The 26,435-nt window shown below is 37.6% G+C and overlaps 1 protein-coding gene across 5 annotated transcripts in view; it reads right to left on the bottom strand.

Moving 5' to 3' along the window:
- cntn4 (contactin 4) overlaps positions 1–26,435 on the bottom strand; it is a 275,881-nt gene that overhangs the window by 62,032 nt on the left and 187,414 nt on the right. For all 5 annotated transcript variants that reach the window (XM_088083789.1, XM_088083787.1, XM_088083798.1 and 2 more), the window contains 5 exons: positions 25,752–25,955; positions 19,292–19,394; positions 17,369–17,553; positions 6,516–6,655; positions 926–1,055 (listed from right to left, as the gene is read on the bottom strand). In XM_088083789.1, the coding sequence (XP_087939915.1) occupies positions 926–1,055; positions 6,516–6,655; positions 17,369–17,553; positions 19,292–19,394; positions 25,752–25,955 (762 nt within the window). The remainder of the gene's footprint in view (positions 1–925; positions 1,056–6,515; positions 6,656–17,368; positions 17,554–19,291; positions 19,395–25,751; positions 25,956–26,435) is intronic.

The following is a 26,435-nucleotide window of genomic DNA, read 5'->3' as shown; positions in this document are numbered from 1 at the left end:
CAAAATGTAAAATTTTCTAAAGCTTTCTTTTAACCACAGATCATTTTTCAGACATCTAGCCAAAAACCAATTCACAAAAACCCCTCAACTTCACGATGAGGGAACTGGGAGTGCTAAAATGCTGACTTAATTCTGGGTTTTTGGACTCATTCCTGGAGCACTCCTGGAATACGATGATGACTTTAATCACAAATCACCTAAATTGAGAAAACATTTGTGTCCATTGAAACTTATTCATTTCCAGCTGACACCTTAACATTTCATTTGCTGCTGGTTAGAATATTCTAACAAATTATGCCAGAGAAATATGTAAAAGAGTGAAAAGTGTGCCAACTAAACCCGGTCTCCCCACTGACCCCAAGAAAGGGAAGAGGGGAGTTCAGGAGACTGATATAACTTTATTATTATTCTCAGCAGAGACAGAAATGACTTGTTCTTTAGCTTTTACCATCTCATCATTCCCACATAATAACTTTCTATGGTTATAAACCACTTTAAAAATATGTGCCCTTTTCAAGAGGTGTGCGACTGTCCGATACCATCCCTGACAATCTTTCTTGTTTGGCCAATACACTCGCCTGCTTAGAGCTTATATCAGCAACATGATCCAGATGAGACATGCTGGAGGATGAATAGTAATGAAAGCTGCTGTTAGCTCAGAGTGGAGAGTGACAGGCTTGACAGGGCAGATGGGCGAGGCCGGCGAACAGAGCAGCTCTGGCATACATCACTGTCAACCAGGATGCATTCATCTTATAATTAATGCTTTTCAATTAGTGGCCAATAAGAAAAAGGCTGGAGGTCATGCTGGTGGCATTGAGCAGAGGAAGACGCAAACTTGAGCACAAATACCAACCACTGTATGCTTGTGCACACCTCTCCATGCCAACACACACACACACCGTATGCACACACCAAGCCTTACCTATTACTCTGAGCTCTGCATTGGAGTAGACTTCGCCATGCTTATTCCCGGCCACGCACTGGTACATTCCTGTGTCGGACAGGGTCAGACGACTGATTGACAATGCTCCGTTGCCAACCTGCACACGCTCCTATGGACACAGAGACACATGACTTTAATATGCCTTATTCCCAGTGCTCATCTACATAAAAACAGCCAGCCAGTGGGCCAGTGAATTATGGTCTGGAAGTGACAGACGTGGCAATAAATCTAGGTTTTCATCACTAATGGAGGGAAAGGCTTGGGTGGATGGAGGCAGGCTAGCAGAAAATGACCCTAATCAATCTGCATGTTTATGAGAGTGAAATAAAACCATGCCCTATTTATATCTGCAACTGCACCACAGGGCCTGTTTCCCCTTCAGCCAGAGGAGGGGATAAGAGGAGGAAGGAATATCGTAACATCTGAGGTATAATGCATTGTGAAAATTGCTTTTCTGATCGGTATGCCCCATACATACTAAGTGCTGTGTACATGGTCAAGCTGTACCTCCTCTTCATCTGTCTGGACTATCGTTTTTTTTTTGCCCGCCGGCGGGAGAAATCTCGCTCGTCACTGAGCCATCAAATTAAGATCTATTTACGGACGGCTGGGCCTGATGAACTAAAAACTCAGTTGGATCAGTGCATCTGTTGGACATTTAATCCTCAATATAAGTTTATCTCTCTGAACTCGGGTTCTCACTCAAGACCTCCACTACAGCATTAAATCCTTGAGCAGTTTTCATACATCTCTATGCAACCGTGTTAGGCTCTGCCCCCCCCCCCCATCTCCTGTGTTTTCCTCAGGCTCACCCGTAATGTCATTACAGCCCATTTCCATAGGGGTGTCTGAGCGGCCTGAACTCCAGTCGCAGGGGATTAAGGTACTGTCACATGAAAAGGGAGACTGTCCTCACTGAAAGATCACAAACTAATCCTGTGTTTGAGCAGGTTGTGCCTGAATTTCCATAACGCTCTGCAGCTCTGGATGTGCAGGGGCGAATATCCCTGCTGGCAAGGGAGGCAAATGGTGGCGTATATCAGTCTGTGCATGGAAAGCACTCCCGTTTACGGCTGCTATTAATTAAGCATGACGTTCCTCTCAAATCAGCAGTTTTTCATGCAGGGACCTGGGGGGACCATCTGTACGCCTTATGCTGAAGGAAAATGATTGGCAATGTCATTTGCCAACAACACTGGGCTGATTCGTTTGATATAAAACTGCACAAACATGTAAGAGAATGGATGGATGGAAGGGATGACTTTTATGGTTTAGAAAAGTGAGTATCTGGGGTTTGATTGCTGTCAACAGTTATGTTTCTCAGAATCACTAATTACTGGGAGACTTCAGGAGAATTATGCAAATTTTACAGCTGTAAAGAAGAAAATCATAAGGAAAAATGACCCAGAAATTTACAAGAAATTGTTATTTTTTAAAAAGAACAGAAAAATTTCCTGAAAACTAGCACAAAAAAGTTTTTAATAAGTGGAAAAAGGGCTTCAAGATTATAAAAATACATTATTCAAAATATGTTATTATAGAAATCTAAATAGTTGTAGTTAAAACAGTTTTTCCCTACTTTTTTCCCCTAGACATTTTCACTAACTTTGTAAAATATATTTTTCTAAATCTGCTATTATCTTGTAATCTATGGAATGTTTCTTAACAAGTTGCTCATTGCCTTTTTTCCCTGTGTTTTCAAAAGAAATCACACCAATTTGCTCAGTGCTCTAAGGTTTAAATACTTTTGAAAGGCGTCTGAAAGCAGCACAAGAAAAGTGATGTCGTTCCAGGTTTCAAAGGGTTGATAAAGACGGTGTAAAAATATTTCCTTTCCTAGCATTTTTTAGAGTTTGTCCTACAAGTTATTATAGCTTGTTTCAGTTTATCATACTTAAATACCAAAATCATCAAATACTTTTTACCCTGGTGAAATGTCAGGAGGCTTAGAGTTATAAAGTTAGAAAGACGGCTTGCATAAAGTAGTAAAAAATTGGAGATATGCCTACTGAGCGGGCAAACTAGTACCTCAGAAGTACAGTACTCAAGTCTATATATTTTCCAGCACTAATCATCCACTGCTTAAATCAAAGGCTTTACCATTACAGTCCTAACAGGAACAACCTCAGTTCAAGTGCACTACTGTAAGCCAGCTGTGTGGTGGTCCCTCACTCCTTTAAACGGACCTAATCCTGTTTCACGCTGGAGTTTCCCTTTAATTGCACATCCACTTAATCCTGCAGCCATTGTCAATAAAGCAGAAGAGAGTGAGGTCCTTGAGATGAAAACAGCCATAACAAAACAAGCATTCCAATAAACCATTGCTTTCTTGACACAGACCAGTGATATAGAGCTACACCTGTAATACCAGCAGTCTCATACTCTATAAGGGCTGCATCTGAAATAGTCATACTGTTACAACACAGCAGCATGTCAACTAGCAGTCCAACAAAGAGTCCGGTGATTGTAGAACCAGTCCGAAAGGTACTATTATTAGAGAGAAACACTAGGAATAGTTGGGGTTCTTAAATATTTGATATGACTGACATTGAATAATTGAATGCACATATACTCAGCTATATATATATCATGACTCTCTAGAAACCCACTGTGCTGTATAGTCAATTTTTCCAACAGCAGTTATGGCCCATATCTTTATTATTTTAACGTATCGATTGCTCCATATTCCGCTGCTCAAAGTTATAAAACTGTCAGCAGAAATACGTTCCAGTGAACTATACAGTCAGAAAGGTCTCAATTGATTCACTGTAATAAATAACAACAAATGGTGCATCCTCCCCCCACTGCTCCCTCCATCATTGACCTTTCCCTCTTCCACTCATTAAGCCGCTGTGGTTAATGGTGGCATTTCGAACAATGTAACACCTTTGCTGATTAATCCATTCACCCATGCATTCTGAATATATCTATTTATTATATTTATGTTACGGGGAAATCTGCTGCACAAAAATCAACACAGCCATTGTAACCTTTAATCACACTTTCATTGCTTTGAATCCAGATGGCCGAGTGGCAAGGTGTGCTAGTAGGTTCTCTTATTTTTCAGGATATTTATTATTTAGCCAGCTGTGAGTGTGGAAGGCATCATGTGTTTGGATGTGTTTCTATGTGTGTGTGTGTGTGTGTGTGTGTGTGTGTGTGTGTGTGTGTGTGTGTGTGTGTGTGTGGGGGGGTATGTTTATATCAATCTGTCTGCAGCTAATCTGGCAAACTACTGGACCAATCAGCCTAATATTTTTTGTGCACCTTTATGAATTATTGCTTAAGGACCTGGTGGTTGTGGTGATTCATAATGTTGAAAGATGTGCTTAGTTTAGGTCAAATTTAATTTAATTTAATTTGATATTATTTTATTTATTTGGATGCATTGCTGCTTGTTTTTAACAGTGTTTTGTACGGTATCCTTCTGTGCTTTGAAAGGTGCCCTAAATAAAATGTATAATTTTTATTTATCATTATTATTATGAACATCATTATTATTATTTATTGACTGTTTTATATCATCACAGACAGCTGACTCCTCATTCCTTTTAACGAGTAGTTGGGGCCACAAGTTTCCCGGAAACTGTCTGACTAAAAACAACAAACCTTACCTAGTCACTCACATTTTGGCCTTCGATACAGCTCAAAAACTGACATCCATAGAAGAGTTTTTTCTCATTTGGAACTGGACCATCTGCAGATTAATTTCATACCCTTTATTTTATGATCTTCTAAAGCTAGGCACTATACAAGATGAATACATCAATATTTTTTGCTATTTTCACCTCCATCTTGACTGTAAGGGAGTTGGAGGGGGCAATTCCACTATTCCATTATTCAAGTTAGTTTGTTATTTAGTTAAGTTACTCAGTTAGTTAGTTAGTTTTTATTTATGTCTCATGCCAGTCTGGCCCATCGTATATGGGATTACAAACACGCCATCTCAATACACAGCATGCGTTAGCTTCCAGTTTTTTGAATATCAGTAAAAATAGATGCAAAAAAAAGCCATAGCCATATTTATTCAATATGCATTAATTAATTTGTTAATTTATTTATTTATTCATGTGTTCGTGCATATGTGTTTGCATGTATATGTATGTAAATAAGTGAGGATTTTTTTCTTTTTTTAAGAAGGATTCATAGTTTTTGATTTATTTTTGATTCATTTAAGTGTGTTTTGGGTGTGGTTTACACATATTTATCACTTCAGTTCCTGTGTTTTGAACAAACTTATAAAGAGAAAATGATTTAAAAAATATTAATGTTTAAAAAAAAACAAAACACATTCAATATCACAATTATATCATATCTTCCGAAACATACTGTGGGGCATTTGTTGGAAATTGGAGTGGCTGTGTCCAGTGCTCTTTTCTTGTTTTAAGTGTTTTTATTCGTATGTATTCAGTTCATAATGAAACGAGAAAGGAGCAGCAGAAAAGCTGCACTGAAAAAACATTCATGCATTAGAATTTGGCCATTACAGTGCCCCAATTATTTACTGTTTTAAACCTGCCTAACAATAAGAGAAACAAAACCTCTTTTTTTACACATAAAAACAGATGGTCTGCGTTGTTTTTTTTTTTAAACAAACAAACACTAGAGTGTTACCTTACTGGCGATTTAATAATAACTTCAGCCATTGGCTAAACAGATTGTTGATTATTCTTCCCTGATAAAAAGCCAAACGTGTGTTGTTTTTGTTTTCTTTTTTTATGAGAAAGATGCTTTGCTGTGCTGTGTTGCCTCCAGTAATTCAACAACAGACTGGGTTCATTCTAACCACATGTAGAACATTCAAGTGCTGATCGATATCCTCTGGTGTGTCTGTCGCCTTTTTTGCATAATGAAGCAAATTAACATAATGCCTGTTTATTTATCAAGCGCAAGCTGTGCCAGAGTGTCCAATCAATCTTTCCCAAACAACCTGGCTAAAGGATCCGATATAATAATCCAATATGATGAATCCTATTTTTGCAAATGCATACAACAGAGTTAAAGTTAGATGTATAAGTAGGCTGGCTGGAGCCACAACAGGCTCATCTCTAATAGTTGTACCCATAATGGGAACTCCGCCAGGGCGGGGAGCGAGAATGAAAGTAGGATATACAGTGTTTCTATAGAGAATCCTACTTTTTCATTTTTGGTGGCACATGATTAATAACCGCACTTGGCAAAGACAGATTTAAGAGAAGATTAGAGCAGCTCTTACATCACTGTGCTTCCCAGACTAACATGAGATACTTGGCCTGTTTACAGTTGAGTCTCTTAGCACAGCAAAGCACAGCAGACACAGTCTCAGTCCTTTGAAACAAATGCTGTTTTGCAGACGTGGATAACATAATGTATTGCTGCACAGGAGGCACCATGTTGTAATGAAGAAGACAATAATGCATGGTAATTAGTCAGTAAAGCTTGAACAAACGGCACAATAAAGCTTTGGAAGTACAGTACATTGTTGCGCAGAGGATGAGCATCTGTGCTAAAGCTGCTGTCTTAAATCTAACCCTGGAAGCAGAACTTTATCTTCAGTTCTAAAGACATGCTGGTGCTTGGCAGATCTCACCTCTGTAGATTCCAGGTTCTCTCCATTTTTCATCCATCTGTAAGAAGGCTTCGGCTTCCCCGTGGCTTTACACTCCCACACCAACGAGTCATCAATGAGCTTCTGGACGTCTTGGGGTTTCTCAATGAGATGAGGAGGAGCTGGAACAGAGGAAATGGAAGAGTGAACTCATGCTAATCTAAGCCATACTCAATTATTACTATGTGCTCACAGCAATGAGATTTTATAGGACTACAAATGTTGGGAAGGTTACTTTTAAAATGTGATAGGTTAAAGATGATAAATTACTTAAAAAAAATAAATGAAATAAAATATAATAATACTTTCAAAACAAAGTTACAAAGTGCTTTACAAATCTCGTCACATAATTAATACTACTAATAATAATACTTAGAATACTACTACTACTACTACTACTACTACTAATAATAATAATGATAATAATAATTTAGGAACAAAGTTACAAAGTGCTTTACAAATTCGATCCCAGATTTTAAAAAATGCAGGTTTTATCAAAATAAATCAGGGAATTTCAAGAAAAACAAAGAAACAGCAACCCTAACAATAAAACAAACAAACAACATCTTTAAGCAAAGTTGAAAGCTCAGTGCCCAAAGGACTGCACTGAGGTATATAAAATCAGACTATTCAAATAAAACAAAAATAAAAGAGTACAATGCGTGATGACAATTATGATATTATTATATGACGTGTTTGAAATGAACGGTTTGCAGATATGTTTTGAGTAGAGATTTAGAAGAAGTTACTAATTCTGACGCCTCAGATCCTCGAGCAGGGAGTACCACGGATGGACTGCAAAGTCCTGTCACCTTTAGTTTTGATTTAACTGTTTTCATTACTTCATCAAAATAATGCAACTTATTTACATTTGACTTCTTCATATTCAGTTTTCTAAATAATGTTTTAATGGCCTGGCTGTAAAAGTCCTAAAGACATCAATTCAAAACAGGCAGCGTGAACAAGCTTTAAATTGTGCAGTAATGTTGGAGCCCTTTTATTGATTTCAGAAGGAAAATATTGTTGAATTTTTAGTGCTGAAAGGCGTTCTTGTCCAATGACATCGTTGCCCTCCTTGACAAGGTCAGCCGGTCGCAGGCATGGGGCTGCTTGGAGCAATGTGCATTGATTTGTTTGGCAGACGAGAGGTGGTGCAAATTCAAACGAGAGAACCAAACAAAAACAATGCTCGAAATTTCAGCACATAACTGACAAATGAATGGAGGCTGTCTGGCTGTAGAGATGGTTGCTGGTAAACCATCCTACCCTTGATGATACTGCTCTCAAATTTGTCCCAACGGATGTGCTGAAGGCATTCTTGCATGACAAAGAGATGCGAAGCAACAGAATAAATGTAATATTCTACACATAATGTTTTTACAGAAGAGAATGTTTCCAGACCTAACCCCTTTGTCAACATCTTGCTTGGTAATTGTAATTTAATAATCACTTATGTATATACATTTAGGGCTGATCGCTATTGGGCAACCTTGGCAACGAGTTCCATTTCCATTTACTTTGTTATTTGTTATATATTTATTTAATTACATAACACTAGTTGGGGAGTATCTAGTTACTCCCCAACCACTCTGCATCCCCCAACTAATTTTACCCTGGATTTTGTCTGTCAGGCCACATTCAGCCTGCACTTATTTCTGCAGTTTTTTGGGGCTGTTGTTTCCAGCGTCCATTGCATTTGCATTTATGCTATGCTACAAACCAGCAGTGTGACAAGGTGCTAAACACTTATTCTAGCCATGCGCTGCCAATTTGGCTGTTGTTTTTTTGTTGTTTTTTTTTTTTTTCCTGAGTGGCAAGATTTATTCAACATTTGGAAAATTTTGCTCCCATCATGGTCACTTTTAAAAAAGCTGTCCAATCACAATGGAGGATGCAGGACAAATACAGAAAGACCAACTGTATACAGTGTATATTATATGTCGCCTCTCATGAACCCAAATCATATCAAAATCAACCAACATGCTGATTTATGTCAATATCACAAATAGATATTTCTATTCATTGATTTTTTTTATTGATAAAGTAAAAATGTGCAAAACATCAACCCTAAGTTGGAGTATTTTTTCTTATTTTGAAAAAATGAATGTATATTGCATACATTGGAAAGCACTGTGTTTCATGTCTCCATCTGCCATCACATTAGGAGTATGCAAAATATAACAACAGCAGAGACTTGATGATCACTAAAATTAGGTGAGGAAAATAGTGGATATATAGATATCAGCATCAGTTATCAGCAAAATTAGTTTTTACGTCGATACTGGCAAAAAATCCAATATTGTGCATCCCTAGCTGATATTCATATCAAAGCAACCAGATGCAACAAAAGTGTCTCTGCTGAAAAAATGCTGCGCCTTCAAAGTGCTTTGAAGCATTCCCAGCACTCCCAGCACTCCCAGCACTCCCAGTGCCTGGTGTTTTCAGCTGGGGGAAAAAAAAATGCTTTGGTGGTTGCAGAGCCTTAGAGGAGGACATCAAAACTTAATGTCTTCAAATTATGAAAAGAAATATTTTATATTATTAATTATTAAGTATCATGGATTTATCAAGGAAGTGAAACATTGGTATGGAGTTAAAGCATTACTGCAGCGATACAAAGAGTATCTCTAATACCATGAGAAAGCCATGTTATTCAAAATGTGCACTTTTCTAGGTGATAAATAGAATAAATAAATGCAAGAATAATCTTTTTTTCTGGCCGCCTAATTATGTTTCCCAGCTGCTTACAGTCTACCAGTGGTGGATACCTGAAAGACATATTTTGGGTAAAAGTGCAGATATCTTACCAGAAAATTACTTTGGTAGATTTTTAATTCTCCTATTAGAACATAAATTGAGTTAATGTCCAAAATATCTGGTAATTATTGTACTTTGCTGTCAAAAGTAATTTTATAATATTAAAGTGTTGAAGGTAAAAGTAAAAGTAAATGCTGTTAATAGAACGCTATTTGAAAAAAATATGAAGTTTAATTCTTGGTAACAATACCACCTTAAAAATTAAGCTTGCACTACACTTGAAGAAAAATAAGGTCCTTTTCTTTAACAACTTAAATGGATTTTAAGAACAAAAATCCTCCTTCAGTTATTTGTTCCTTCCTCCCTTCCTTCCTTTCTTATTTTGTAGTAAGTAACAGAAATGCTTAGGGGCATTACAGCAGAGTAAAAGTATACATTTTATTTAGAAAATTAAGTGACGTAAACATGATAGTTGACAAAAATAGAAAATCTCAAGTACAGATACTGCCAAAAATGTGTAACAAAGTATGATTATTTTGTTACATTACACCACTGCACTCTAAAAGAATTAAAAGAAAAACGCGCTTCTACAAAAACAAAAATTATAAAAAAACAGTCCCATACACATTAAGGTGGCTACTGGTGCCATAAATAAAAGGCTTGATTCAATACAATGTGAGGAAATGATGGTATAATTATACAGCAGGAGAAGTGATTCTTGCTGTGTCATGCGGGTAACTCAAGGCTAGTTAATGATTAAGCCCCAAAAAGTGGAACATTAAAGTAGATCAGCACAGCTCTGTGTGTGTAATTCTCTGTACTCTGTGGATGATGTGTAGGTCAAGCCACCATCATCCTATATCACACAAGGCCAGTGGCAGGACAAGAGTAATGGCTGACTTCACGTTTCCATTCCGCACATCTCACCTCGAATGCCGATCTCAAGGACTGACCTCTGTGGAGGCTTTCCAGTGACGGTACAATCCCGCTCTAATTGGCCTCTGCTATATTATATAAGGCTGTATTTTGCCTTCGAGTGAAGCAGGATAACACTGCGAGAAATCCATTAACTGCAAATCTATCTCTGTGCATTACAACTTCAGCATGTAGTACATGTGTGAATGTGTGAGCTGGAGTGTGTGTGTGTGAGAGTGTGTGTATGCGTGTGTGTATGTGTGTGTGTGTGTGTGTGTGTGGGTGGGTGGGTGTTCAGAACCACGGAGCGACGACAGATAAAAAAGAGGTGGACGCAGAGACCGGAGGGGGGTATTTGCGCGGTTTTGTGTATTTATGTTGAGAGTGCTGCACAGGTTCCACATCAAAGTGCCTCCAGTATCAGAGAAATATTTGTATTTGTGATCATGTGCGGCACTATAGGTCTTTTTGAGATCCCTTTGGCAGCAGAGGTAGCCGTGCAAGGTTGGCTGGGGTCATTAACATTTAACTACTATGAAGGCTGTGCTGCTGCCGTCTGTGTAAACAGTAAAAAGGGTTACAAGTTCCTCTGACAGGAAGCTGATGTTTCTGTTATTTTTCCTTGCTACAGAAAAACAAGACATTTACTCTTGCTGCATGTGTTGGAACATCTATGTCTCTTTATTGTCGCTGTGTTATGTTAAAAAGTAAAAATCCATTTATTCAAAGTGGCATATTCCAAATCTATTGCTTATACATACGGTTATTTTTTCTAATCTTATTTTTTTATCTGCTTAAATTAGGTTTATTCTCCATTTCCACATTTTACTTACTTATTTGTGAAATTTTATTCACATATTTTCGTTTTGTTTTTTTTACACATTGCTATTTTATTATTTGTGCTTTAAAGTTCTTTATGTTCTTAATTTTGGCTATGTCATAAGGGGGCACGGGAGGGGCTACATGATATATTATTTTATTCTGTTAACCTTTTTATTTGTGACGCACTTTGTGCTCAAGCTTGAAAAGTGCTATATATATATATATAAAGATTATCATTATTATATTATTATTTCAGCTCCAGGGGATCACACTACAAGTGAAAGGGTAACACTTTTTACTTTTTAATAGATTCAGTATGAAAATTCCCCAGCTGAATGCTCATATTATGACACTTATCTTTGTGTATTAAAAAAAATCTGAAATGTTAAGTTTACATATGCAAATGAGGCATTATCTAATTAAATATATGCCAAAACTATGCACAAAATAGAAAAAATACAACAAATTGGTCCTGTGACTTGTGCATTTTGTGCAAATTTGTTCAATGTGTGTATTTTTGTCTTTTTAACAAAGCTTTAAAAAAACCCATTAGCTATAAGGTTTTTTTTCCAGCCAACTTGAAAATTACATTTCCAAGACAGTGATTTAATTATATTTAACAAACTAAAATAACACACCACTTACTACAAAAATTGCCTTTCCTGAAGCCATATTATTAGGTTGTAAATAAGAAGCATTTCACCTTTGGGTAAAGCAAACAATTACAGCAAGATGGCAGAACTAGAAACTTTAAATTGACTTGCCGTAAATTTAAGCTGCATTGATTCAAATGTTTGATTTAAAAGCAATCAAATTATTAAAGTACATTTGTCTTAAATAAGTTTTGTTTATGAACTTTTTAATGAAGTTTGGAAAAAAGTAATTCTGTAGTGTGTTACTGATGAAAGTATTTTAATAACATTGGTCCAACACTTCTCTTCTTTCAGTGTACATTTCCAGAACAGAAGTCTAAATTCTGGATACAGCCTGGTTCAAAATTATTATTTCATTTTGTTGACATAGAGTCATAGGTTTTACTGAGAGGATTACAGATATCTCTTTGTCTCACTCTATAAATCAGAAAATACAGTCAACAGCCATGAAAAAAAAAATCAATTTTCGCTATGATTTCAGGAATGAAATGTTACTGTATATAAAGCAGGCTATGAATGATACATGAAAAAAGCCTCTCTGTAAAAATCCTTGGAATTTAGATCAAAATCATTTGGGAGATTTCTGGCTCAGAGTATGAGAAAAAAAATCATTTCGATAAAAATGTGTAATTGTCTATAATTTTACAATTTTACAATCGTAATAAAATTACAGAAATCCAAATCTTAAATAACTGGGGGGGGGGGTCCTTGTATCACTTTCAAAATGTTGACCTGTGATGAAATTATAAAATTTGCGCTTCTTGCCTGAATTTCCAGAAGAGAAATCTCAACTAAAAACTACACCTAAATATCTATTTTAGATATTTTTTTTCTGTTAGTCTGAAAGAAAATGTAAGCAAATTGCCCAAAATATCAAAAATTAAGCAGTGCATAAAAAATGTATTTTCACCTGTAGTGTCTCTGCTTTATTACCAGTCCCTACACCTGAAGTCTTTGAGGGATGTGTGTTTAGAAAGGAGCCCACAGGGAAAGATGAAAGTTACTCTATAAGACTCCAGCATCACCAGTCATTTGGCATCACATCCATTCATGCGACCGCAGCCCTCTATCAGAGCCTGGCTGAGCCGCCCCACCCCGCTGCACCTTCCAGGACTGCATTGTTGTTGTTGGTGGTGTTTTTTATTTTATTTATTTTCCCCTCGCTGACAGGGTCCCTCACTCTATCCCTCACCCACTGCGAATGTATCGACTCTCAGTCAACGCTTACCAAATGAAAGCAGGCAGCCCATCTCTGCCTGCGCCGGGGCCAAGCGCGCATACAATCAGAGCAAACGTCAAGTGGCTAAAGCAAAGGAAAGATGGGGATTTGGCTTATCAGTGAAATCACTATGAGATAATGCAGCGGTAAAGTCTGCAGGAACGCAGATGTGAATGCATCGGGGGAAAACTAACCTGTCACAGCTTTGTATTTACTTTCCCTCTGAGTAATATTAACATCAACAAGGGAGCAAACAGCCAATTCGTTTCTGAGCTTTTCTTTCAGAGATGGAAATTTAACAAAAGAACTCGTCTTTGGCTTGAGTAGGAGTTAAAAAGTGCTTCCAAAACAGAGTTACGAGGAAAGACAGTGGCCGAAATTCCCCTTTTTTATATCCAGAGCAATCAACTCAAAACACATTAGACCAACTGCATGGGTGGGATTTAAGGGTGCATTATACTGTAAGTGTGAGAATGTTTTAGAAGTGACCAGATTGCCCCCGTAAAGTAACACCTTCATTCCTTCCTGTCTCACACAAAGCCCAGCTCCCTTTCCACTGTAGCCCGCCTGGATGCACAAGAGATACCCTTATCGATTCCCCCATTGGCTTACACTGCTGACGAATGTCTCAAAGGCTTAATTCAAAGGGAGTTCAAAATAAGATTACTGATTTTTATCACCTGGCTGCAGACAGTCGACGAGAGAGAGAGACTGACAAAACACATCAAAAATGAGAGAGGAGCCGCAGCTCAAAAGGACAAATCAAGCCTTGGTGGATCACAGCGTGCTCCTGGGCTGTTCTAGCGAACGAGGCGAAGGGCTTCCAGCGCTGCTGTAAATCACGGCAAATTGTTTAATGCCCCAAATGAGTTATTTTTGACAGCTGACACAGCATGACTTGAAGGGGAGAAAATCAGGAGGAAGAAAACAGAGAGCAGTCGAGGTGGGAGGAAAATCCATAGTTTGTTCAGAGTTCAGCCTGCCGAACCTGAACACACCCGTTCTGGGCAAAATGGCATTGTTTTATCCATTTATTTATGATCATGTCATTCAAGATTATGGGAAGTTATGAGGAAAGGTTAATAGTAATATAGCTGTTTTAAACTTGCAGGGGTTTGCTGACTTGGATTATTTTTACAAAACGGACAGACAAATAGGATCCAAAATATTTGCTTCCTCCTCTCTAAATTTTCTTTTCCCCAAGATCAATTACAGTCTAGTGTTGATAAGTTACAAAAAATGTAAATCTTTTGGTCTAGTTAAAGTTTAAGTTGAAAAACAAGATCAATTCTGGTTTCATATACAAGGTACAAAGTACAAGGTAGATTTATTTATTTACCTTTACCTTATGCAGTTACTGTATACAGTAAAGTTGGGTCAATTTCAGGTTCTGCCGGTCCGCCCCGGTGTACAGGTTTGATATATACAAACCAGCTGAACCAGAATTTGTCATTATGTCATGTTCTGGCAATTTTAAAAGTAGCCTGAGTCACAAATTCATCTCAGATTGAATTAGTAATAAGTAATATGATGCGCAATTAATATAATATCATGTTCTTAAATTTACTAATGGAGCAACTATACAAGTCATGTGTAATTCACTGCCGTGGCAAGGCAGCCGGTGTTGTCAACATAAGAGAGATCACATTTCAGCGAGGGTGGAGCAGCACATGCAACTGTCTCTGTTTTTTTACATTTTGGGAAGATAACAGCAGACAGGAAAAAGTTGTTCTCTTAAACAAACTAAAACTACACCAATATGACAACATTTTGAATCTGAAGCTGACAAAAGAGCTGTCCTGACAGACGCTGTGTTTCTATTTATATCTGCTGCTCGCTTTGAAAGAGCTGCAACAGATGAGGACCGTCTGATTCATGAAGTTGAAATGAGGAATTATTTATATGAAAGCCTTATTTTTTTCATGACATAAACCTAAATACCGTGTCAGGTGCCTGGGGGGAGATTGCTGGGAAGCTGAATGTTATTTCCAGAAAATATCACAAAATAAACCCTGTGATTTCTGATTTAAAAAGTAACATCACAAATGTAGAAAGACAGCAAGTCGGCTGCTCACCCATTTTTTAAGTGTTTATATCTCCAGCCTGATCTTGAGCGCACAGCTGATGGCTACATTGTTTGTTTACATGAAGTAACAGAGGTGCATATATAATGGAGTCAGCATGGACAGAGAGCTCTGGTGTTAACATGATGTTACATGATAGTTAGACATTTGCTTTCTGTTGGGACATGATGTCATTACATTCCTCTCAGGGACTAATTATATTGTATATAAGGGGACACTGCCTCTACAATATTCAGATATGCTCAAAATGGCCAAAATAGATTTATTTATTTTTTGTTGTGCACTGCCGATCAACAATATCTAGCAAATGTAAACCTAATCATAAATTAACTTGCACAGACTGCCATTATTATTACAACACTGTACTGCAGTTCTGTGTGTGGTTTGTCCAAGTGGTGTTTCCATACCCCAGCAGAAGCTCTTGCTTGACTGCTGCATGTGGGTACGATCAATGTCAAACACTTTGCTGTCTCTCTTTTTCATTATTTCAATTTTATTTAAATGTGGAAAAATAAAATGTATGTAGGCTATATCACTGTCGATTGGTATAGTTTTTGTTAAGTGTTAGCATGTCATCGAAAATGTCATAAAAAGGTTAAGAAAAGAGTTGTAGTCTAGTATGTCATAAAAATGTCATAGTATAATATTTCATAGACAGGCCATAAAAGTCAGTTTGTGTGCACTTTTACTGTGTGGCCCTTAATCAATGCTCGCTCCCTAAAATGGCACTCAACTATCAAAACTTTAAAAACCCCAGATCTATAATATTTATTTCAAAAAGCTCAAAAATGGTTTGTTTACCTGTTAAGTTTCTAAAAATTTCAACACATTGGTCATGTTATTTTGTGATATTTTGTGATATTGTGACAGGAAGGCTGTGATCATGTGACCAACGCACTGATGGGAGTAAAGAAGGAAGAAGAATAAAGAGTGAAGACTTAACCTACGTTATATAACTTCAGGTGAAGTTTGTAACCATGTTAGTAATGTCATTTGTGGGGTGGAAATTTGTTAAATGTCATACAAACTACGCTTGGGCAGTGTCACTGTTTTACAGTATACCATAGTATTCAGAAATCCTGAAGGTATGTTTGTCAATACCATCATAAATCCAGGTGCTCCTCTCTCTATTAAAGTCATTGTATGCAGTGCACAGCCAGCACCACCAGAGCTCAGTCGGGGAGCTGATGGAGATGGTGATTGTTGAAATAGTGGACTTACCAACTAGGTTACTAGCAAGAGTAACCAAGGTGGTTTAGATGATTTTTATTTTGTTTCTGTCGAGTTTGGATGAAGTGTGTATTATGATGAGTTAACGAGGCAATTAAGCCACATAAGTACTCTGTGGCTGCGAACAAGTTGAATTCAAAAGGTGTACAGTTATTTTTCTCTGTTTAACAAGATAAAAAGGTTTGAGAATATTACTTTTCTAAACATTTTGTGAGCTTCTAGTGTTTATTATTCTGAAAAGCTGAAAGTAAGTAGTGCAGTATACTGCCCAAGCCCAACACAAACCTACAAATCATTGTATGAGGACACATCAACTAGCATATTTAATAATAGAAATGCCATGCTACACACAGATATCAACATGTTACACTATTGGTCTATCCAGACTTCAGATATTCAGCTCTAAACATTTTTCTTAAATGCAGAAAATGTTGCTGTATTTAATTGATAGATAATTGAAAAAATACCTGATTTAAAAGGGAAACCATTAGTAACGGTTTACTTTCTGGTAATGATTACTGTCAAATGAAGATTAAAGTTTAAGAAATTAGTTTTCTTTCAAATAATGAGTGTAAGTCTATACTATCTCTCATTTTGTGAGTAGATTTTTTCTGATGGTGTTGTAGTTTTTTATTCTAGGAATGGAATGTCGGTGCATATCATGACTTCTCCTATCCGAACTCAATAGGTGTGACTCTACGGGACTATGATCGACATCAAGTGAAACTAACCCCTTTCCTGTTGATCCAGATGCTGCGGTCCAGATTATGTCCCTGACATATGTGCCACTGGCCTACGTATAGTACATTTAACAGCTTTGATCTCCAGTCAAGCTGGATGTCAATCACGATGCCATCTGGTGGAACCCAATACAAGGCTCACCAACAAGGTCGTATCCAAGGGCTCAGCCTCATCCGCATCATTCCTTTAATCTGGATCAAAATATTAGAGGCATCATGGCTGACAGCCTTTAATCATTTTGATGTGCCGTTAAAACGAGCCTCCCTCCTCGTGTACGCCACATGAGCCTCTGCTGATCGCCGCTGACTGCTTTATAGGACCCGTTGTGTCTGCTTGTGTTGCCTCTCATTCTGAGCTGGTCTGACAGATGTGGTTCACGCTGGTCAAATATTCATGCTCGTCAGGATCACCTACCGTAGAAAGAGAGCTTCCCTTTCACTGTGTTCATTCCCCTGGAGTTCTCTGCCACACACTCATACGTGCCAGCGTCCTCCTGCTGGAAATATGGGATTTCCAAGACGCCGCTGGCTTTCCTCATGTCCACTTTTCTGGGGAAGGGGATGCCATCCATTCTCCTCCAGTTTATAGATGGAACTGGACTGTGAGGAGAGACAGGGAGAAGTTTAATCCTCTGAAGTCACAACTTTCTATCCTAAAAATATATAACACAAGGTTTATTTTATTCAGGTTCTGACAGCAAGAATAACTTATCCCTCCATTTTTGTGCAAATCACTTTGTTTGCAGAAAACCCTTTACTTTAAAGATTTTAGTTCTTATATTGATTACCGTTTGGCAAAACTTGAAATAAAATGGCTAAAAGTGAACTTTTCATACATTTACCACACATGCTTAAATGTTAAATGATGTAACCACTTAAATCAGAAGCGACTGGCATGATTCGGCCTGATTGGAAATCATTTTCAGTTGTTTTGAGAAGTGGAGTAAACCTTTGATCATTAAAAAAGCATTAGCCCTAATAACCAAGTAAAAACCTAAAATTGCATGTGGGGAAAACATCAAGCCCTAAGGAGTGGCACCGGGCTTTGAAGCCATTTCAACATAATGGCAAAAAGCGGAATTACATCATCCAGGTCTGTCACGTGATGCCATTGGGCCCAAAAAGATTTTTTTTTTCATTGACTTACATTGTGAAAGAGACGTCTGTAAATCAGTGGATGAATTTTTCTGAGCATCATAACGCCTGCAAAATGACAAATTTGGTCTGATAACATTTGGAATGTCTAATGTCTACCAGAATGTAGGTCTTCAGTTGGCTGCTCAACTGCACTTCGCTGTCCTCATCCACCATAAGTCTCTTGTGCACTTGCTCTATAGGCCCCATAATCAGAAGATAATGTCATTCCACAGAAATTGAGCTTTTTGGCATTCATGTGACACTGACTAACTTGAATAAACGAGGCCCCACCCTGAATGCTTTATCTAGGTTTCTTAATACATCGATGGATAGCATCTCTTCATTTTTACGCTGACATGCCACAACAGCTGTTTCTACAACCCTTCCTCTGCTTCTTTTGACAAAGAATTTGAAAATTTAAAAAAAATTCTTAGTTCTCTGCTGGCACTATGTTCTTGTGTGGGAGCTTTTTGATTTTGAAAGAGTAGCCTTAGTCAAAGTTGCTGTTGTTAATGTAGAGTTGCTGGACATAACAATCATCTGTCATTAATGGCTGCAGTAGCCTGCAAACGAGACATTCAGGGAACATCAATAAATGATTATGTCTACATAATAATGCATGTGAGGTGTTTAGGGGACATCTGTAATTTGTAGCTCCAAAAATAATCTGGGTTACACTTAACACTGCATGCTATTGTATTGTATGGCAAAACCACTTCTTCTACATCTATACTTTATGGATTATTATTAATTGAATTTTCTCAATGAGGTTGAGAAAAAAAATCTTGACACTTTGAAGTAGGCAGAACCAGTTTGCGTGAGTAAAAAAAAAAAAAAAAAAAGAAGTTTAATTCTGATTAAACGCTTTGGGACAAGTTAACACACATCTTATGGGATCACTGTTTTTAGTGTCCATTAACAGCTCCATTAGAATCTCTAATTAGAAAAAATTTCACTTGGATTAAAGAAAAACTGTCCATGTAACAGCAGCAACTATCTTACAAATTCTGATGTTTTAGCTGAACATTTTTTCACCACAACATGTGCCCTCTCATTTCTTAGATGAGCAGCCTAACTTGAAACACACAAGGACTGCAGCAAAGTGGTGATGCATATGAAAAAAATATCTCAGCACTCATCTGGCAATATTTTTCTTTTATATGCAAGTCAGCATGCAGAGCCTGACAAAGAGTGGGCTTACTTTCCCAGAGCGAAGCATTCCAGCTTCACAGTGGATCCTTTGGCAACATGAACAACCTCTGGAAACTGAACTTCAATCTTTGGCTCGTATTCACCCATCACACCTGAAAGAGAAATGCAAATGAGCGTTGGTGTTAGAGCAAAAAAAGAACTCCAGCTAAAAAAAAGAGAGATATGAACACTATGGCTTCCGCTGCTGCTACACAGCTACTGAAAACCTTTTTTTTCCAAGTACAGTCATTTTTTTTTTTACTATAAGCTGAAATGTTTTTCAACTTCCAACACCATGCGATCCGAGCAGCAGAAACGCGCTCTGCTCTCGGCGCTGTCACACACTGCTCTCCCCATTGAAATTAATGAGAAAAGAAGCCAAAAACACAAGCTCTCCGGTGGACATGCAACACACTGATGTTGAATGGAGAAAAAAAAAAACTTTGAGAATTCATAGACAGTTTGAGCTTTTACATCCAGATGAGTTTCATCTCGTTGTAGTGCTAACAGCTATGAACCAGAAAATGGGCCCATAAAATCCCCCTGGGTACCGCCACTGTGTCTACAAAGCATCCCATTCACTGTCGGTGCAGCAGCTCTGGTGGATTATAATATTGCTGCTGTGCATGCTAAAAATCTTGGAATAAAGGACAAGACGGGGGGATGTGGGCTCTCTGGTGTTCCCTCTTTGGGAGAGGCTTATTCATAAATCAAGACTGGAGTGTCAAACATCTCCTGTAAAAAAAAAAAAAAAATAGAAAAGAAAGAAAAAAGAAAAAGCCCACATTTTTTGTCTTCTCCTTAAATGACACTAAGGTAAATTACATCAGTGAGTTTGTAATGGTCCTGCTTTCATTTCTCTGAGCTGTGCCAATTCTGGGTGCACAACGTGGTATTTTAAGCCCCTCTCATCCTCACCAGTGTGACAATAGGGTTTTTTTCCCCCCATTGCTGTAATTCAGGTCTGTGTTGCACAAATAGCTCTAGAGATGGAGGAAACAGGCCAATTTCATCTCGTTGATTTGGTGAGGCATGTGTTATCAGGATGGCTCCCTGAGTGACTGTGAAAGCTAATTCAGATCCTTATCACAACTGTCTCATACTGGAATGTAACCACAGCACTATCACCCATTTTAAGCAGACAGGTGGAAGTGGACGGGTAATTGTCTCACACCGTAACCTTTTGTAGGGGACACCTGTTTAATGTGCCAACCTCCACCCCCACCCCCCCGATCCCCCCCGCCTGTGCCCGAGGCCCCTGTGCCCGCGGTGGGGCTGGTGCGTTGCCGCTAGACCCGCTGCCTCTGTGAAATAGAGGCGTAATGAAAAATGAGGAAGGAAGAATGGAGGGAAAGTGCTCAGGAATAGCTTGAAATAACGATCTCTCAAATCACACGGGGTATTTTCAATCAGGGTGTCTACAGGTAGCAAACACTTAAATTTAATGTCTTTTAAGACCTTCTCAAGATCATTTTAAACTAAATTTAAGACCAATTTTCAGTAAAAATCTGATTTTTCTTATTTAAGTATCCTAGGTACTTAGAAAGATAAGTATATGAGGTCCTGTGCAGAGATAGGTTTTATGTAGGATTATGGTCATTAGAATGACTTAGGGTAACATACATATTGCCAACTGTAACAGCAAGTATAAAGACAGCATAAGGTTCAGTGGTACATTTTAAGATTTGTAACATGAGAAATGTGGGCTTTCCACGCAGAAGAGCTTGACTCTCACCCTAACATTACACCCAACCCCTGACTTTAAAATGTTAGACTGTACATTTACAATAAATAACCGGCTACTACTTGCATTACTTTCACCGTATTATGATTATATTCTGGATTTTACAGGATGAACTGTAACATTTCACAATAAATTCCTGTAAAAAATGATACAGTGATATAGACACAAAGATAGTGTGATTATTTCCAGGATTTTACAAGATGTAACCATAATGTTTCACAATAAATTATTGTGAGAATAACACAGTGATAGATAGACTGTAAAATGTTTGACTGTACATTTACAATACATTTTTGGCTACTAGCAAGCTAATTGATTCTGATATATTACACTTATATCCGGCAGAATCATGGAAATAATGAAAAGTGTTAACCTAATGCTCACAAAAATTAATTAAAGAAGGATAAATTAAATTGGGCAAAATGTCTGGGGCAATTGAGACCTCACAAATCTAAATTTAAGACAATTTAATGAATTTTAGGACCAATTATTTAAGTTGCTGAATTTAGGAAATTTAAGATGTCAAGATGTTTTAAGGACCTGTAGACATCCTGTGGATGTTCTCAAATTACCATGTATGCTTAATTCAAACAATATATATATATACACATATGTCTATATATATTAAATACTAAAAGAATGCAGTCAACCCAATTGGTTGTTTGTCTGTAAACTCTTAACTGTAAACTATATCCAATGTTTGTCTTATGTGAGCTACTTGTGCTTTAATTTAAAGTTTGTCAGCAAGGTCTAATAAAACATGCCCAGTGTGTTATTTATTTATTAATTTATTTTACAAAGTCAGCTTCTGATCCCCAAATTTGCAAGCTGATCCCTTTATTACCACAGCTGATCTACACAATAACACTGAAAGTAAGATGGGGAAAAGATGTGCATGATGTTTTGTGATACTTTCCAACATTTGATAATTACAAAAACATACCTCATAATACTTCCACTAATATTACTATTAATAATAGTGTTGGATACACTAATAACGATTCCTACCCATATTTGTTATTTTTAAATATAACCTTCCCTATAACTACTGTAGGTATTGTTTTTTAGGAAACAAGGCAAGAAAATTATTTTTTCAAACTGTGACTAAATCCTAACAATAGTACATCTGGCAGAAAAAGTTGTATTCCTCCCTGTGCTCCTAATGGCATTTCCAATAATGATGAAAACAACCAAGCCAAGAAGTCTCAGCTGTCAATCATTTAAACCACTGTTTGTGAACTGCAGTCAAACTGTCAGCGCTGATCTTATATGAATCAAAATTCTGTTACTACATAGCCTATTTCTTGCCTCAAATGTTTTCAAAAACAAATTTAAGTGTACCGAGTAGCTGAAAAATTAGATAGGTTGTGACCCAGCTGCCATGTAAAACAGTCAAGCCAAAATCAAGCACTGCCTATTAGCTGGAGCAAACTTTCTCATTTTACAGATAAAAAGTCCATGAAAATATATTTCTGAAAACATTTGAGGTGAGAAATAGGCAGCAACATAATCTTGATTCATATTTGATAAGTGCTGCTTAGTTTGACACTTTGATCACAGTTCACACGCACTGATTGACATGATTGACAGCTGCACTCTCTGAAAATGACCTGTTATTGGCCGAAGTCTCCAGTCACAGGTTAGATTTTCTAAAGCCTGAAAAAAGAGCCAAGAGGAGGCACAGAAGTGCTTTCAATTACAAAATGCTGAAAAGTTATTATGGGATTTTTGCCCATTGATGCCAAAATTAAACTGCCTTCCCCAGGTTTAATCATTTACACGAAGTTTCAAAACAATTAATAGCACATAATGTAGTAGTAGGCAGATATTTTTTAGCTGCCAGTGTATCAATTCTTACTGTAAAACATCCATAACTCATTTAACTTTTACTCTTATGACTTATACTTCAAGTTTTAGCATTAGTTTTCAATAATGAAGCCTAGCCCAATGCTGTTTGATGAGAGCTAGTGTTCACTATTGCACCAAATGAGCTGTGATTAACTTGGAGACAAAAGCCCACAATATATCATACAAGACATTTCTCATGAAAATAACACATAGCTTCACATGTCTTGTACTGCATTACTTTATATATGGTAAAGAACATCCTCCTAGGACAGAAGCCTACAATTAGATTACTTGCTGACAGTGACCTTTCCTCCGGAGTGCCTTGATAAGGCCAGCCTAAAGCATCAGATCCACATGTTAAAGGACATGCTGAAATTAGCAGAGAAAGAGATAATTAACCTTTGGACTTCAATTATATTCTTTAAAACCACTTTTCTTACTTTCCAGTTCTGACAAAGCAAGTTTGTTTTTTATCAGCAATGCGGTATAAAACCCTCAATTCCATCCAGCTCTGAATGGAGGAGCTGTATTTCTTTTTAGTACTGATAAAGTTTCAAAAATAAAGGAAAAACACCTCTGAGCGACATGATGGAAGTGGCAAGGAGTATAAATATGTGAGCCATGTGATTATCAAAACATAACACACAACATGGAGACTAATGGGGGAGAAAGCCTTTGTGGAATGTGATATTTTTCATGATTCCATGTGCTAATACAGGCATTATCAGAAAAAAAACATTCATTTATTATTGCAAAGGTTTAAACTGTATCCTAGTAACATAAATGAGCAATCTCACTGCTATTATGTGATATAAAATGCAGTAGAGCTCTATTTCAAATCTCCCTGTGAGCAAATAGGCAGCTCAGTCATCAGAAGAAAATGTCGACTGTACATTCCTGCAAAACACGGATACATTCAATTTGGTTAATATGTATCAACATTTCTAGAGCGACGTAGTATATGAGCTGATTTTGTCACTGAGAGGTGGAGGAGTCAGGACGTCTGCCAAGCTGAAGATCACTGTTTAAGACCAACAAACAAAACTGGTAGTATTTGAGCAAGTCATTGCTGTTTTTCAGCCACTTTCTTGCCACCACAAAAGGGTGCTTTTAGCAACCTGCCACCTTTTGTCCAATTGGGCTAATAACGCAAAAAGCAGATGTTTTTTTTTTACAAAGTCATTGCTGTGTTTCCAGTTGGAATAGTGCCAAGACAAGTGATTGTGTTTTTTACAGAGACATCAACAGCTGCTCCAACTGTGACTGTGCCACCAAAACTGTTTTTTAAGCCCAAACATGATGCTTTCCTAACCATTACCAAGTGTTTTCTACACCTAAATCTTACCAAACCTTAACCGCATGGTTGATGTTGAAACTAAATGTCATTGGGTTGCCTCATGCCTTGATAAGTATTAGCACAGAGCTTTTTCACAAGGCCAGTGGACCATCTTTACAGCTGATAGGTTTGTTGCTACCTGTGTTATGCTGTGCTAACATCATACTTGCACTTCTTCCCAGTGTTAAGTATCATTGCCAGTTAGCATTAGCTAACTAGCTCCATTAGCATTAACTTTAGCATTAGCAAGGGAGTCAGCATGGTAAGCTAGTGTTAGCTAACAGTTAATTTCACTTTAGAATTACAATTCCATTTAGCCAGCTGACAGCATTGTTGGTACTTTTGTTGTGCTATGCTAACACCATTGTTGCACCACTGTTAGCATTAGCAAGATTGTCAGCATAGTAAGCTAGCCCTAGCTAACAGTTTATTTCAGCTTGCTGTGCTATGCATGTTAACAGTTATCACATCCAGTTGTAAGAGATACCATCAAGAAACAAAAAGCTTAACTCTGAGGTCCTTATTTAAATTATTCAATCTATTATTACCAATTGTTTGTCTGGTTTAGTCCATCTGGTGTCACCTTCATGCAGATGTTTTTGGTTGAACTGCCAAACCAGAGGCAGGAGAGTCCAAAGCTTTTATGGGGGGGGGGCAGAATGTTCCATATGTAAGCTGTAAAGAGGGGTGTTTTTATATGTAGGACAGATGTACTCCTGTACGGGCCCTAAATAAGTAGGCACTCATGGCATGTCTTTGTCAGGATAGAATAACTGATGTGTTAATATGCACAGAAATGTCTCTATATATATAGATTGCATATGTTTGTTGGTTGATTTCAACTGACTGTGGTTTGTCTTGTATGAGGGCTTCCAGTTTAAAAGCCAAAGATAGAGGCTTGAGTCTGGATTGGCAGTAAGTGGCCAGCTAGAACATTCAAACAACACTAGTTAATGTTAACTACAAGTTGTAATAATGCTTAAAAAAAACATCGTAATTTAATGTTCAAAGAACCTTTTAAGGATGTTTATCATTTCAAATATGTCCTGAAAGGTTAAATTTTAACGAGACGTAATGTTTTAACTGCAACATTCTGGGCATGTTTTGGTGATGTTGAGAGGTGACCGATCATAGCAAGTTCTTCTCTGTTCATATGTGATGACTTAGGATGAGAACATGTTGATTTATGATAGTTTGAGCAGTTTTGTTCTTAGAATTTTTTTCATTTTCACATTTTTCCATTTTTCTTATTTTTTTTTCTACAATTCACCTTTTTCACAACTGCACCTTAGGCTTGACTGGCTGTGTACAGATGAAATATATCTTTATGGCATTCCAACTTGGAAAAGGGGAATCTTCTGACAAACAATGAATCTGATTAGGCCAACTAAGCACAATTTGCATCCCAATTACCCTATGTAAGATTATTCATATTAGCAGATTCTATGACAAAACACACCATATTGCAGCCCAGTTATGCAGCTCACTGCCATCCAGCGGTGTCATGTGCTATGGTTGTTTATGTTGAAAAGCAGAGCTCACCATCACTGCGGAGCACTAGTGGAGTGGGTGGACCCTGGACCCGGGTCTTTGTGACAGTATTTGTCACCACACAGGTGTAGTTGCCAACATCAGAGGGCTCCACTTTGGCGATGTACAGATTCCCTGTCTCCTGTGAGATGAACCGGCGCGTATCCTGCTTCACAAAGGTCGGGTATTCATTAAAGATCCAGGAGAACACGAGATCTGTGGATAAAGAAGAAAATCTCACTTTAAATGAGACTCAGAGAGGGTTGTGAAACAGATATTTTTGTTGTGGTGGTGGTGATGCGTGATAAGTTTTCAGACCCCCCCCCAAGGAGAGCAAATATGGTGATGAAGTTATATCACGCTAAGGTGAAAATTAATGACAGGATCAGTGAGAGATTGCAAAAAGGATATTTAAAGTCTTGTCAGATGACCATTTTTCATGTGGATGAACTGTGCAACTTGGGAAATGGGAGACACTCTGCTGTGCTGTCATGAATAATTACAGATCCTCGTACAGCTAACGAAAATGAACAACAGAGTTTTTAATAAATTTAACACAAGCATCACACAAGTTGCACTGAATGTCAGCCATGCGCATGACCTCGAGCATGATGCTGCTTTTATACAACAGCACCTTCTATTAATTGACATTCATAAGCCACAAAGTTTGCAATGATTTTTATTGTAGGCTAATTA

Source organism: Plectropomus leopardus, chromosome 2 (assembly GCF_026936395.1).
Source record: "Plectropomus leopardus strain MGB_pleo_1.0 chromosome 2, ASM2693639v1, whole genome shotgun sequence".
NCBI classification, from domain to species: Eukaryota; Metazoa; Chordata; class Actinopteri; order Perciformes; family Serranidae; genus Plectropomus; species Plectropomus leopardus.
Note: the sequence above shows the minus strand (reverse complement) of the source record. Positions and strands in the feature narration are given on the sequence as shown.